The sequence below is a fragment of the Garra rufa genome, chromosome 10 (assembly GCF_049309525.1).
Source record: "Garra rufa chromosome 10, GarRuf1.0, whole genome shotgun sequence".
Lineage (NCBI taxonomy): Eukaryota > Metazoa > Chordata > Actinopteri > Cypriniformes > Cyprinidae > Garra > Garra rufa.
Genome location: NC_133370.1, coordinates 47,949,397 through 47,965,684, shown reverse-complemented (window position 1 = coordinate 47,965,684; position 16,288 = coordinate 47,949,397). Strand labels below are relative to the sequence as shown.

Here is a 16,288-nt window from a genome sequence, read left to right as displayed (position 1 = left end):
ATTTGATGCTTTATGATACCAGACATTCAGTTTGTGGGATTATGACTTTTGTTGTCAACAGCAGTTCAACCATGAATTTTGTCGATGGCGTGCAATTAATTTTCTTGTGCACCAATTTTGGTTCATAGTTGCTCAAAACTGTTACTTTTTTGGCTCTCGTTCTATTGAGTTTCAAGGACAGCAGACAGTTGTGGCTTACTTACGACCACTGTTGCGATTAAGCAATGAGGTTGTGGTTCTTGCTTGGCCCTTTGCTGAGCCAGACGATTGTCTGAAAACGTCTGCTTCATGTAAAGGCAGTAAGGCACGATACAATTTTATATCTTAGGTCAATGTTGGAAATGAAACGATCTCTCACCCCACAACACATTTTCAGAGTCATATGCCAGTAAAATAGTGTAAAGGCTTCAATCAGCTTCAATTCAATTAAAGGCAAAATATGTAAGTTTTCACCGCTAGAGGGCGCATTTTCAAAATAAACAAAGAAACAAAGGTGTAGTTTGATGAGGCTGTGATAGGGTGTGGAATCATGGAAGTTGTAGTTTCATCCCCACAGACCACGCAATCTGTCGGGATTTGGGCAGAAATCATGTTCATGGATGAGCTAATATATAAAAGACTTATTAAGGTCACTGTAGCATGAAGCAGGGTGGGGCTGAAAGTGGTGGAAGCGAAACGAGGACACTGGAGCGACTGATAATGAAGGATAAGGGCGACACATGGCTAGAAAGCAGCAGAGCTTTTATTATTCCCACAATTGACCGCTTCCGCTCCTTCCAGTCATGTGTATGTTGGAAAAAGCCTTGCTGTTTTATCATGCTAGATACATTTGAGTGTGTAGAAAGTTCTGTTATAATGTTGTGTGTTCGTCAGCTCTCTAACAAAATGCATAACATATTAAAGTGTCTTTGGGGTTTCCATGTTTCCTACAAAATAAAACTGGAAAATCGAGGGTGTGTCACAACATTGGCAGGCGACACAATTACAGTTTGTTACAGTAGTTAAAATAGCTAGCTTCTCTGGACATTCTTCTAAACAAAATGTAAGTTAATGTAAGTTAAATAAGTGATAATGTAAGCACACAAGTCAGCAAAATATAAAACACTGTTCTAGTGGTTTTTGCATATTTTAAACAAAAAATCGTACATATCGTGCCTTTAATCTGCTGGGATGTCTAGTCCATTCTGTCTTTGCTTTGTTTTTATTACTTTTTTGGCCCTTATTCGTAGAGCGCAGTACAGAGCTGGAAAGAAGAAATGGAATCAGAAAGGGTCTCAATCCAGGGATTGAACTTGGGTCAGCCAAAGCACAATTGCATTACATGTCAGAACGCTGCCCAAAAGGGTTTCAACTCAAAAGGCACCTCTGCTCTATCCTCAATGTGTGCCCTAACATAAAATGATGATACAGTGCCTAACTACAGATACACAAACAGCAACCACTCCTTTCCACTAGAAACTGATTGAACTGGTTTATTAAAGGCTGCTAAACTGCTGACTTTTGAATGCTGCCAAAGCTTCATGCTTTTATGCTTTATTCTTCTTTAGCTTTAACTCTCATCCATTGCTAAAGTATGTATATGTATGGGTGCATGTGTTAGAATAGTTCAAGTTTTTTGGATCAGTATTAGGGTATTATCTATGGCCTAGATGTGCTCACTAAACATTCGCAGGACGAGTGTTGGTCTGGCCTCCCCCCAAAATCAATTACTCGATCCAAAAACTTTTTATTGATCACAATTCATTATTTTTAGTGGCTCAAGTGCAGCATTCATGTTTCATGTCATATTTATAAAGCTGATCATAACTGTAACATCAGCTGTAACATAAATGGCTGACAGACAATAATATTTTATTTTAACATTTTGATGTTATTTTTTTTTTTTGTATAAGTATTCAAACTGTCCATTTCAACATCTTATAAAGGTTTTATTAATATTATTGATGCATTAACACTTTCATTTAATAAACAATTAATCAGCAGTAAATCTGACACTTTGGTTATAATTTTAGTTATTTTTAATAATTTTATTTTAATAATCAAAAACTTATGTGCATAATTTATCAGAACATATGAATACAGTGTTGCCTGAAACAAATTGAAAACAACTTGTTCTTTAAGGTTGACTGTTCTCACTTCCGCCTTTTGTAATGTCCAGAAAGAATTAAAATGGCAAGGGCTTCGTTTTGAATGAACAAACAATGCTTTTGTGCAATTTTTGAGTATTAACCCCTTAACTGTCACCCGTCCACTCTGTGGGATGCCTAAGTTTCTTCACCATTTTACAAATAAATCCTAATCTAATCATGACAAACTATATATTGTTGGAAAGGTCTAAGGCTCTTAAATAGATATTTTACATTTTTTTGTGTGTTACAAATTATGTAGGAAAAATAATAGATTAATTTATGACAAGAGTGCACCTCGAAGATCTACTTCATAACAGGAGTTCTGACCTTTGTTATGAATAGACTTCCCTGTCGCCTTTTTCTCTATCACACTTTAGAAATTATAAGAAATGATATATCAGTTGAAAACTTAAAATATCAAAATTCACTCTTTGAAAGCCATTTTAAAATCAGACAATGATTTTACATGGAAAAAGTACATTAAATTCATATTGCAAAATGTTTTTGTTCATAAATTATAAAAAATTTGGTTTGAATTCTTCATTTTCATGTCTCTGCTCAAAAATGGAAGTGACAGTTAAGGGGTTAAACCATATCAAATATAAGCTTCCAGTACTCAAACTATGCAAAGCCTTTTCTATAATAAGGTAAAAATGTCCCATTATGTCCACACTTCTAGTAACAATATTATCTTTCCTAATGAATTTGAACATTTCTGCTTTCTTACATCCATCTTCATGCAAACCCCTTCCCCAAAACTGAAACACTCAATACTCTTACCGTTGAAGCCACACCATTAAATCCTCTTTATTTGATCTCTCTTTGGGCCTGACATCCTCCTATATCCTCCTCACGCCAACCCCTAAAGGCAGATAACGTCCTCAGATGGACAATAACTCTTTATGACTGGCACAAAGTGGTATTCAATTCAGAAACAGCTCCATCTGAAGCTCCTTCAGACATTTGAGACAAGTTAATTCCAGAAAAGAATGTTCCAGAACATTAGCCAGCAGGGATAAATGAACAGGGCTAAGAGCGGATACACGAGGGATCCGTAGAGAGTGTGATCTAGTATGCCCTGCGAGATGACCGACAGGAAGAGCATCCAGCCCTCGCTGATGCTGACGGGAGCTTCGATGAGCTCCTGGTAGATGAAGACGCAGTAGAGGATGGTGAAGGCAGGACTGAACAGCACCATGGCCAGACCACTCACAGCTCTAACAGAGAAACACAGGAAGAGATATTAGAGGATAATAGAAATATATTGTTTCTAAAACAGATTGTTTTTCCGAAATTTTTAATCCTGAGTTTTTCGACGTACCCTAACTGGCATGAACAGGAATACACAGAGTTGACGCAAAGCTAGACAAGACGAGCGTTTGAGGTTAAAAAGTACATAAATTGTCCATTTGCTTGGAAAATAAGTGATCGTTTTTTGTCAGTTGCCTTTCTTCTTCGGCTGGGATCATTTAGAGCCCTTTGAAACTGCATTTTGAAAGTTTAAACCAATGGAAGTCATAGAAGTCCATTATATGGAGAGGAATCGTGAAATGTTTTCCTCAAAAAAAACTATTTCTTTACAACTGAAAAAAGAAAGACATGAACCTCTTGGATGACAAGGGAGTGAGTACATTATCTGTACATTTTTGTTCTGGAAGTGAACTACTATGGATATTTTTTTTTTTCCAGAAAACATCTTGCACACAATAAACTCAAGCTTTTTCAAGAACATTGCAGGGACTTGACATTTTTTTTTTTTTTTCAGATTCACAAACTTTCAAGGATTTCAAGGACCCGTGGGAACCAGTATTGGACAGTAAGATTTTTATTTTTTAAAGATGTCTCTCCTGCTCACCAAGCCTGCATTTATTTGATCCAAAGTACATCCAAAATAGTACAATAACTTTTTTCTATTTGAATTAGGGGTGGGCGATTTGACCTAAAATTAATATCACTTTATTTTTCATCTTTTGAACGGTGACGGTATAATATCACGGTAGAAATGTACTTTTTTTGGTACATTTTGGGAGGAGTAGCCCGTCCTGTCCCTTTAGTATGTGAATAAAGTTAATATTTTTATAATATAATAAGTAAATGGTAGGTATCCTTATCAAAAAGAGACATGGGAGAGTATTATGCATTCTCAACATATTTATTTTGCAAAAAAACCTAAAGATCATACTTAGTGTACAACAAAACAAAAATTATTTTTTAATTGAAATTTAATTTCTGCAATATTTAAAACCTTTAAATAACTGGGGGAAATCAACCCATGGCAACAGTTTAAAAGTAGACCGATTCTGTGGGGAAAAACACAGACTTGGCAACCCTGCATCCAACACTCCCCTTTTACCTACCACCTGCAAAGCTGAAACGAATATGTTTTACTTTTTTATTTACAACAAGATATATAGTATAAGGACAGGTATTCAGACCACAACTAAACGTTTGAAGTAAATGTAATGCCTTATTATTTAGAATGAGCTATTATTGATGTAAAAGCAGCCGTTCAAGGCACATAATTGATTTATTACGGTATTGACGGTATTAGAAAATCCATGTCGTGGCGCAATGTCACACCGGTAATGACTATGACACCAGTGTACCTCCCACCCCTAATTTGAATATATTTTAAAATATTAATATTATCTTCAGTGTCACATGATCCTTCTGAAATCATTCTAATACTCTGATTTGCTGCTCAAAAACATGTAGTATTATTACTATTGTTATGTTGAAAACAGCTTAACAATTTTTTTAGTTTTCTTCGATGAATAGAAAGTTCAAAAGAACAGCATAGAAATAGAAATCGTTTGTAACATTAATGTATTCATCATCTTTTGATCAATAAAAGCATCCTTGCTAAATAAAATTATTAATTTCTATCATTTCTTTTCAAAAGCTTTTTATTTCAGATAAATCTGGATCTTTCTATTCAAAGAGTCCAGAAAAAAAATACTCAACTGTTTTAAATATTGATAATATTAATAATAATATTAATAATAATAATAATAATAAATGTTTTATTGAACAGCAAATCAGCATATTAGAATGATGTCTGAAGAATCATGTGACACTGAAGACTGGAGTAATGACGCTGAAAATTCAGCTTTGATCACAGGAATAAATTACATTCAAAAATATATTCAAATAGAAAGCATTTATTTTAAATAGTAAAACTTTTTCACAATAATTACTGTTTTTGCTGTATTCTGGATCATATAAATGCAGGCTTGGTGAGCAGAAGAGACTTCTTTAAAAACATTTAACATCTTACAGTCCAAAAACATTTAACTGGTAGTGTAGTTGATGTCAGTAAATACAATCTTATTGTAAAGAGTTAGCGATTTGCTTATACTGTGATGCAAATCAGATTGTGTTCAGAGCATGCTTGATAAAAAAATAAATTATTATTATTATTTTTTTTTTAAAGTGCTTACTTGGGCATGTGTGGCGTGATGCTGGCAGTGATCGGCACCAGTGTAACCGCCAAGATGAATCCCAGAGAGAAGTTAATGAGGGCTGTGCAGCCCAACAACACTGCTAGATAGAGCAAAGCCGTCAGTTTCAGCACTTTCCAGCCCTGCTCTGTGCCCTCTCCAGACAACAACCTGCCACAGACACATAATTCATGTTAGCAAATAAACATTTGATACAATATAAATTGCATTAGAATTAGTTTTTGTGTTACCGTTGTGTGTTGTGCGGCAGGGCTAGGCCTGCAGTATAGATGGCAATAGCAGTGAGCACCACAGCTTCGGTTTCAGACACAGGGAAGTGCTCCACAGCCATTTCCTGCAGATGAACAGGTAGCAGATACAGAGCCACACCTGTCAGGTGACTAATCACCACTGGGGTCAACACGGTCAGCACACCTGGACTGGACTGCTGCACAGAAACGGAGAAAAACAAATGTTATTTAAGAACATCTGCAATGAGAACTGGGCTTTTACCACTAAATTAAACATTAATTGTATTGTTTTGTTTTCATAAAAATAAACAATATTGTTTTTCCAGAATTTTGATCCACAGAAGATTTTCTTCTTCCAAAAAATGTTGTCGCATTGGACTAAAACTGGAATGGCTTTGCTCACACAGGGTATCACTTTTTTTTTTATACCGTTTTAAAAAAATTTCCCCCACAGTTACCACAGGATTTGCATTTCTTATTGGAACTGATTGATCACAGGCCAGAGTTTATGTGCCTTAGTTTTAAAGTTCACTGAGGTCTATGATAAATCAATTTAAAAAAAACAAAAACAAATACATAACCTATGCTAACGTAAAGAAAACAAGTTGACAAAATGATTGAATCTAAGATTTGGTGATGATAAAGCATCTTAGCAACCTTTAAACAGGATTTTCAGGAAGTATTTTCAACACAACACAAGGGTTAAAAGCAAGCAACAATTTTACTTTCATGTGACATTTTTGTGAAAAAATAATATTAATAAAAATAGACTAGACACAATGTTATTCACTGATTGGATCACGAAAAGTAGGCATTTTTAGCAGAACAGAACAAGACCTCAATGTAAGTTCGCAGTGGGTTTACAGTTCAGTCTAACATTTGCTATAAATGCCATAACTGTTATTGTATGAACAATAACACGAACATTGCAAAAAAATGATTTTCTTACTGAGTATTTTTGTATTAAAACTTAACATCTTAATTTACTTTGCTACTCAAGTAAATGCATCTTGATGCAAGAATGCTTAGATATTTGTACAGGAAAACAAGACAAAAATTAAGCAAGAAAATCATTCCTTGCAGTGATTTAATTCTCTCTTGGCAGACTTTTAGAAGGACAGCATAGCTAATAAATACAAATGATGCAATGCAGACAAAGATGCTTTCTTGTAATGTTACTTGACTACCTAAAAGACAACTTAAGCAAAGTGTGCAATGACTAATTCCACTCTCCTGTATAAAACATTTATCAAATATCATCATTTCACAACATAACACAAGACTTACTTGCTCTACTTCGCCAACTCCATCCACTGCTGTCAGAGCAGGTGTTCCCAGATGAACCCAGAGATCCAGCGCCTGCAGTCAAATTAAGGATTCTAACAAACACATTAAAATATAACTTATGAAATGCTGGCACTGTATATAGTGTAAGTCATTAAATACACCTTAAAAGTTATTGGTGTGGTCACATTAGCCAAATATTGCAGGCAAAAAAGGTCCATTGTATTTGGTAATAGTGTAGCAATACAATGGAGCACAGCTCACAGAAGTCACTTCTAAACCAAGCAGTTTTCCAGACAGAAATCCGTTATACACTTATGTGAAATTCTCAAAGCGACTGGATTCTTGTTGAAATGACTGTTTTAGCCCATGAAAATTCGCAGAACAATAGTAAACATGACCACAGAATTCTATACAAAATAATGTTGAGTGAGTCTGAACAGCTTCTAAAAGAGAAAATTGCATTAATATATTGAACTTAGCATTTAATTCAATGATTATTTCATCAATGAATCAATGATTCATTCAATACTCCATGCCCACAGTTTCTTGCCATCCTCATGCTCATTTAATTAGTCATTAGGAACATAGAAAATATGCCTTGATTTTTTTTTCTTTTAACTTAACTTAACTTTTTTCTTGCATTAAGACAATTTAAGTAACCCAATCTGAAAAGGCAAACAAAATGACAACCAAACAGACTGAAAAGGATACTCGAAGTAGTAAGATGACAGCCAGCAGGCCAAACGCCGGCATATAGTAGCCGATGGAGACAAACCGAGAGAGAGAAGACAAGAGGTAGAAGAAATATGACTGATGAAGACGCTCCAGGAGATTGTTGAGTTTACGGACCATTCCCTCCAGCAATCTGTCAAACAATGAATTAAAATAATGCATGATCAAAAAAAGTTCAAGAAGTGTTTGACTGGTTTGCATTGTAAAAGTGAAATGGATGAGCATTTTCCCCGTCTGTTGATTTTTTGTGCTTTGTGTAATAACACAAAACCAACCTGCCAATGGTGGTGGCGTCCATCTTGTAGTGTCTGAAACTGTTGATGCCTCGAACAGAAGCGGCTTCAATGTGATAGCGGAGGAAGAGGCCGTGATCACCCCAGGACCGTCCGCAAGCTTGTTTCAACACCATCAGCATCATGGTCTGAGCCGCGTGTGTGTAGCCCTCAGCGGTGTCCCAGTCATTCCTCTGAAGCTAAAACACAATCAACAGCAATGATGCAATGATTAGCAAGTAATGCCAGTGTCTCTCTAGACAATTTGTAACATTTCGATTGAAACTGTGTTGCCAGATTGGCCGAATGTCCGCTTTATTGGTGGCTTTAAAAATTTGATTATGCGGGTCAGAATTGGTTTGGTGGGTGGACCAAATTTGGACTGGTTTGAGATCAGTTTGGTGGTTTTCAACATTTATATACTCTGCTGACATAACCTCATATTTATAACCTCAGATGCATTATTATGTTGCATGCATTTGTGGCATTAGCATTAATTTTAGTGAGAAACGATAGCCTTTTAAATACCTTAGATGCTTGCATTTGTGAAAAGAATGTTTGTGTTAAAATGTAAATAGTGCAATGACAATTTAATATAAGATTGTTTAATTTTGTCTGACAGGCCTACCTTTCCCTGAATGGTGCACAGGACTCCTAACTTCTGACAGAAGGCATAGAAGAGATTGGCCAGGTCCAGGTTGGGCAGCTGCCCATTAAGTCCTTCTAAAATCAGGTCTAGGCTGGTAATAACATCACTGCTGAGCTCCAATGACAGGGCAGCTTGAATTGACCCTGCGCGACCCTGCAGCGGCGAGTAATCCATTCCTGAATGAAAATGAGAACCGAAAACATTACCACAGACAGAACCAGTCATTTGTTCAAGAAAAGGGACAGAATGAGTACAATAATGAAATTAGCTTTTTAGGTAATATTTCATTTTCTGTTTTCGCAATAAAGAAGCATGTTTCACCTGTACACACCTGTGATATTAGTGTGGTGGTAGCCTTCCAGCCAGGCCTGCATGCCGATCAGATCATGCTCATTCACTAAGAATATGATGTCCTTGGCCCAGTAAATCTGATCTGTAGGGAAGAAGATGACAGAAAACTAAAGCAAACAACCAAACCAGACTACAACTAAAACAAAACTCATCAATAAAGTTCAGACTCTAATGTCTTTAATAACTGGAATCCTATTTAACTTCCACCTAGAAAACAAATCCACAGTATTTGTTTTGTGAACTAGTCCTTGGCTGTTTTCCCAATCAGAAAAAAAATTCTTACCAAAAGTTATTATGAAAATTTTTAGCTACTGGTGGCACAAATAACAAGTACAAACATAAAAAGGGTCTATGTAACCATTTATGGATATTTGCCAGATTTAGAGGTGGATTTGTAAGGTGGTGGTGCTATAATTATATAAACCATTAAAAAATGCTTTAATGCTACCATAATGCTTCGAAGCACTGTTCCGAAATTTAAAAACATTATTTATTTATGTTTATGCATTACACTAATGTGAATATTTTAGTGATTACATCTGTGGCTTTGCTGACTAAATTATATAGGAACCTTCAGATTAAATCACTTAAATGGTCAAAGCAGTCAACAAGCCAAATAACAACTTCTAAAGGAGCTATAGAAAATGAAGTTTTATTAAATTAGAATAAAAAAAATAAGAACAATAATAAACAATAATAATATTAAGTATTATCATCATAATGAGGTAATATCTAGAATTTTGGTAGACCTCAAACAGACACATTTTACCAGACATACTTTTTAAACTAGTCTGAGTCTAAAAAGCTTTTCAGCAGAAAAGGGACACATGTGCAGCCAGTCATTATTGTAAAATAAATCCCAATGGAATGACTGGGAATTTTCTGAAATGCAAAGAATTTTCAAAAGATGATATGGAACAATTTCTGAATTAACCAAGGCAAAACTTTAATTGAAAATGTATGTTTTTGTACCAATGCAAGAACTGTGAATTTGGGAAATCCAAGAAATTTCTAAAGACAGGGTTTCTGCAGGATTTTCAAATCTTATTTAATGCCATTTCTAACGCAACCAGTAACTAACATGAATGCGTGTATATTATAATGCATCTTTTTCATACGGTCTTACAACGAGGCAACAATGAACATATATTACTCTGCTGAACATAGTTAGAAATAGATCAGGAAACAGCTTAAAATGTCTGCATTTATTTGCAGATTTCAAAATTTCAAATATCATCAAGTCTGAACAGAAAAAAATTCTGAAACTTCGAACTCTTAGAGGCTAAAACTGGCCGCTCTTAAAAACTCACGGCCAGAAGCAATTACCAAACGGGTTCCGTGTTTATCATACTTCGCGACAGTGAATCAGAGTTATTAATTATACAGGCTATATTCAAGATAAATTGGTAATATTTGTTTCTTCAACACTATCTGAAGTTTTAATGCCCGTATAAAACTATTTAATGCTTTTTAATGCCATTTAAGGCCTTAATTTTCGCAAAATCAATTTAATGACTTTTAACGCCCTGCGGAAATCCTGTAAAGATAACAAGGAAAAATGACTGAATTTGACTTTTAATCTAAAGATTGGTTTTGCCATTCAAAACTGATTCACATAAATGTAGAGTATGATGACAGGATGTGCTTATAAAGTGTCTTACTTCTGAAATACTGTGCGAGAGCCAGCAGAAGACCGACCGCCTGGTTGTTGCTGTTTCCAGGACTGCAGGGAGCAGTGATGACGAGAGCCTCTGTCCGAGGAGCGCGAGGAGCTCGCAAGATCCCGTACACATTTGTGCCATGAACCATCTGTATGAAACAGAAAGCAAAACATGTTTTTTTGCAATTGCACTTCATTCTTTCTTCAGTTTTACTTCATTTTTGAGACATTATAGCATGTAATAACGAAAAAGCCTACATATCTTCTTTTTTTTTAATAAGCAACAACATTATTTAATATTCAATACAGCTGATGCATCATATAAGGTCGAAAAGTGATGCATAATACAGACAGACAGACAGCACAGAAACTCACATATCTTTCTTTGTTCTCATCAGGGAAAGGCAGCTTACGGGAGAAACGCTGAGTGAACACTTCCAGTCCTCTGGCCTGCATGCTCTTTATTAACCACTCCACCGGCATCCCACTAAACAGAGAAGTCTGAATCATTCCTGACTTCTAGGGTTGGGCGATGTCGACCCATTTGGCATCGTACGATGTCTAATGTGAAACATCGCGATGGACGATGACATCGTCGGCAGGGGGCGGGGGTAAGGGATGGTTGTTGTTAAATAATTAATTCATAACGAATTAATGAATTGTTGCCTATTGTTTCCACCAGTGCTTAATTTGAGCCGGATCCTGTTCCGGAAAATGTAAAATTTTGGATTTTTGCGTTCCGGTATTTGTTTTATTTGTGATCCGGCATTAACAGGTGCATTAGATCGTGACAGTGCGTGCATGCATACGAGACAGAGCAAGCGCGGGTTTATGTAGATGTATTTGGAGGATGTGTGTTGGTCCTTAACATATTTTCGACCAGTCAGCTTTAAGTTCAAAATCGCTCTCATTGATTGCTTACTGCTTAACCCACTCTCTCCAAACGCATTTAATGAGCAGCGGAATGTTTAGAGAGGAAGTGTAATATCAGAAATAATACCAAATTAAGCGAAATATTATTATGTATTAACATTATAAACACTATAAACATAGCTATAAGTTAGTTACCCTGACTCCAAAACGAATGATTTAAATGTAGAGGTATTCAGAACAGAACAGAAATTAAACAAAATACATGAAGTTAAGAAACCAAAACAAAGCTAAACTAAAAATACCAGGCGTTGGGCTCACGCACCTCTGTAATTCGGCACAAATCCAAGTGTTTCCATATTCCCAATGTATTTGAATGATAAACTGTTATTTATAATGTAGGCTGTGTATTGTGCGTTCCTATTTCGATGGTTCTTTCGATGGAAAAAAAAAAAAAAATCTCTTTTTGTTCCAAGCTCTGTTCGTTTTGGTAAAACCATGAAAAGGGCATATTTGGTGTAGTTTATTTAATCTAATTTAATGAAAATTATTTTGATTTTTTCCTGCTGTTTTTGTATGCCTCATTTATTAATGCAAACGGTGTAATTCGTTTGGAGTTTATTGTGATGGCTAACAACTTCCTTGTTATTATTTCCTTATAATAATAATAATAATAATAAAATAAGTAAAGATGCGGAAATTGAAAACATGCATTTCATTTGGCTATATAGTGTGATTAAGTGTGTGTTTTTCACGAGCGGGTTGCTGCTGCGGCGGGGCGGGGCGGAGGATCGCGATGCCGGCTCAGCATCATGATGTCTATCGGCCATCGGCGATGGCATCGTCTATCGACCCAACCCTACTGACTTCATAAAAAAAACAAAACCTGCTTTAAATCAATGCAATGACTTCCATGTTCTGCTCACCCTGCCTTTCTTTTGTGAGCATCAAACTCCTTCGCGGTGGACAGCGCTCGTTCCCCAGCGGAGAAGCGCTCCTCCACCATGGTGGAACCCATGGCGTTCTCGGACATGTATGTGCGCAGGGTGAAGGGCTCAAACGCCAGACCCATGAACCACACTATAGCCGCCAGGTAGCACACCATACTGAATAACAGGAATTAAAACAAGCAATGGTTAGCAAGTAATGCCAGTATCTCTCAAGACTATTTTTAACATTTCAATTGAAACTGGGAGAATGTCCACTTTCATTTGGTCAGAATTGATTTGGCGGGTGGACCAAATTTGGACTGGTTTGGTGGTTTTCAACATTTACATTTCAGAGGCTAATTGGTTAACAAACAAAACCAAAGTGCACATGTACACTGCAAAAAATGACTTATTTTTATTTAGTATATTTTGACTAGAAACAAGACAAATATCAAAAAAATATCTGAAATTAAGATGCATTTACTAGACAAGCAAAATGATATAAGATGTTTAGTCTTGTTTCCAGAGGGAACAAAATAAACTAAGTGCATTTTGCTTAAAACATATAATTTTTCTTATCTAGTAAATGCATCTTAAAGAATTTTCAGATATTTTGACTAGAAACAAGACAAAAATACTAAGTGAGATGAGCCGTTTTTTGCAGTGTACTCTATTCAGTCGGTCATCATGAAATTACTAAACAAATACATGAAGAGCAACACTTTCAGCCAATCCAGAGCGATATCAGGCAGGTGCGATGATTCATGAGTGACAGGTTTTTATCATTATAAAGAGTCAAATTTTGAACTTGCAGTTGCATATTAAAAAATAACATATTAAGATCACTATGCCAAATTTGCATAAATATAAGTTGTAGATACATTAAAGAGAAGGAGTGTGAATGAAGTTTATGGATTATTCTCTTTTAAGTTAAAGAGCATTATTATTAATGTCATTAATTTCTTTGAAAACAAATTTCTGCATGTTATGCTGTGCATGAACCAAATCAAACCAAAAAGTTGGATTGTTTCACTAGTTACACCACTTGTTCCATTACTTTTTTGTTCATTACTCAATTGGCTTGTTTAGCTGTTGTAATATGAGTTATCTCAGCAGGGACTTGATTGTAAATGTTGAGAAAACCAACAAACTGATCCCAAACCAGTCCAAATTTGGATGCCAGTCCAAACTACGCATGTTTTTTTTTTTCAGAAGGTTAAAATCAGTTAATTTCCTGACTGGCTTTTGCAAATACTTGACATACTTTAACAATTTCTACCTGTTTGGGTAAAAAGATTTGAGTGTTTTTGCCATGTTTTGATCAGTTTTTTTCTTTCTTTCTGATGTATTAGGAGCAGTGATGATGAGAGCCTCTTCAACAAATAGTAAATAGTAAAAAGGTGAAAAACCTACCATATGGGTGTGTTGAGGCGGGTCAAGAGGTTGGTCAGGGCTTTTCTGCGATTTGGGTCAGACAACAGACCCATGATGATAACTTACTGCTCTGCTTCAACAGACCTAATAAATATAAAAACACTATATAACGACTTTCATCAGTTGAACATCAGTGTTGAAGTCTTTAACAACCTGGCAGTAAATATATTTCTGGATAGGTTTATTTTTCTTTAATGGGAAGGCAAAACGCTGTCACATGAAATCTGTCTCCAAAAATCATTTTAATATGCTGATTTGCTGCTCAAAAACACTCCTTTTAAACATTTTAAACACAGCTTTTCTTGCAATGCAGGCAAAAACTTTTTTTTTTTTTTTTTATGTACCTGTCAAATTTGAGATTTTGGGCTTTTTGCTTTTTCAGTGTTTTTTTTTTCAGACTAGTGGAAAGAAAACACCCAAAAGACACTGTTAAGTGTTTATTTTCTAGCACTTTATCTGTTTGTGTCAATAGATTTAAATTACAATCCATATTTTTAAAGGCCGTTTTCTCAAAATGAGTTTTTTCCTCCTACACTGTACTTCAGTAGCACTTACACACACCAAACCTATTATTCCTGTCTATATCCTGAAGGTTTTTACAGAGGGATTTGTTTATACACAATTACCTTGATTTTTATACAACATTTTATATTTTTACAAAATGTAAAAAATATATTGTTTTCCGTCAGTTCTAAGTTTATGGAATTATGGAGTAACAAAATGAGATACCCAAAATGTGGAAAAAAACATTGGACTCTGTCAAAAACATTAAACAAGAATTTAAAAACGGACTTTATCCAGTGTTTAGATTTTTGTACTAGAAATGTATGCAAATTAGAGCCTCATTTGCATAACTTGTAATACAAAAACTGTTTGCAATTATTCATGTAATCAATCAACCGGGTAAGTAAGGTGATAACTATATATATATATATATATGTGACCCTGGAGCACAAAACCAGTCTTAAGTCGCTGGGGTATATTTGTAGCAATAGCCAAAAATACATTGTATGGGTCAAAATTATTGATTTTTCTTTTATGCCAAAAATCATTAGGAAATTAAGTAAAGATCATGTTCCATGAAGATTTTTTGTAAAATTCCTACTATAAATATATCAAAACGTCATTTTTGATTGGTAATATGCATTGTTAAGAACTTAATTTGAAGAACTTTAAAGGTGATTTTCTCAGTATTTAGATTTATTTGCATCCTCAGATTTCAGATTTTCAAATAGATGTATCTCGAACAAATATTGTCCTATCCTAACAAACCATACATCAATGGAAAGCTTATTTATTCAGCTTTCATATGATGTATACATCTCAGTTTTGTCAAATTTAACCTTATGACTGGTTTTGTGGTCCAGGGTCACATATGTATATATATATAAACCCCATTCACCTGCAGTGTCCCGCCTTACGTTTATTTCTAAAGCACATACCTTATGGCCTTGTATAATATTAGGAAAAAAATATAGGAAAAAAATATATATATGGAACATTAAAAAATGCTTAATAGAACGTTGCTGAACATTACTACACAGTATTATCAAATCTACTGAGTGAAATGTCAAAATGAATGCTAGTTACTCATGAAAAGGAAATGCCTGCACAAAATGTAACACACCCAATCATCTTCCACGGCAAATCAATGCAATAAAAAGACATTACTACGATTAAAATGAGCAGACTTGTACCATTATTAAGATGATTTACCTGAGGTATGTTTGATTTATTCAGCGTTTAAGCTGAGCTGCTGTGTGAAGGCAGACACTAGCTCTTCATCTCCTGCGACGAACAAAATATTTTTTTTATTTTAGATTTGAGAACAGTCGCAAAATTTGTGACGACATTTGTATAAACTAAAGCATATAAACGTCTCAGTGTATACAGTTTACTTACCGTGAAACAGCAACCGTTAAAATGCCGTTTCACTTGCAGCTGCAGAGCATTCATTTATTCATTCAACACTGTTCCGTGTTTCTGTCGGAAGTACTTCACTGAGAACCAACTTCCTGTGAGCGACACTAAACGGGCGGAGCTTCGCGAGGTTATTTTTATTTATTTATTATTTTTACACCCTTTAAATAATAAGAGATGTGAATGACAAAGAAAATAAATTCTTTAAAAATATTTTTTTTCTAATGGCAAATTGTATAGAAGTATTTATCCATACATTTATTTGTTTGTTAGAATTTATTTAGAATATTTTCACATTTATTTATAGATAAATGGATTTTAATGTAGATCGTTTAGTGTCCTTTAAATATAATTCAATATCATT

General features: G+C 35.0%; 1 protein-coding gene across 1 annotated transcript; it reads right to left on the bottom strand.

The window, feature by feature from the left end:
• Positions 1–1,259: 1,259 nt before the first annotated feature.
• On the bottom strand, positions 1,260–15,984 carry gpaa1 (glycosylphosphatidylinositol anchor attachment 1). The gene is made up of 14 exons (XM_073848928.1): positions 15,907–15,984; positions 15,721–15,792; positions 13,984–14,088; positions 12,568–12,747; positions 11,147–11,258; positions 10,773–10,920; positions 9,092–9,193; positions 8,740–8,936; positions 8,115–8,311; positions 7,819–7,972; positions 7,108–7,179; positions 5,821–6,017; positions 5,570–5,740; positions 1,260–3,346 (listed from the first exon to the last, which is right to left on the bottom strand). Exons 3-14 carry the CDS (start codon positions 14,055–14,057, stop codon positions 3,103–3,105), a joined length of 1,848 nt encoding a protein of 615 aa, XP_073705029.1. The 5' UTR covers positions 14,058–14,088; positions 15,721–15,792; positions 15,907–15,984; the 3' UTR covers positions 1,260–3,102.
• Positions 15,985–16,288: the final 304 nt, after the last annotated feature.

Bases quoted from the DNA above. Each gene is read 5' to 3' on its own strand.
- gpaa1 (XM_073848928.1), bottom strand. From the start codon at position 14,057: ATGGGTCTGTTGTCTGACCCAAATCGCAGAAAAGCCCTGACCAACCTC. The intron at 10,921-11,146 runs GTGAGTTTCTGT...TGTTTCATACAG, and splicing joins ATGAGAACAAAGAAAGATAT to ATGGTTCATGGCACAAATGT. The intron at 7,180-7,818 runs GTATCCTTTTCA...ATTTGACTGCAG, and splicing joins CTGTCATCTTACTACTTCGA to GCGCTGGATCTCTGGGTTCA.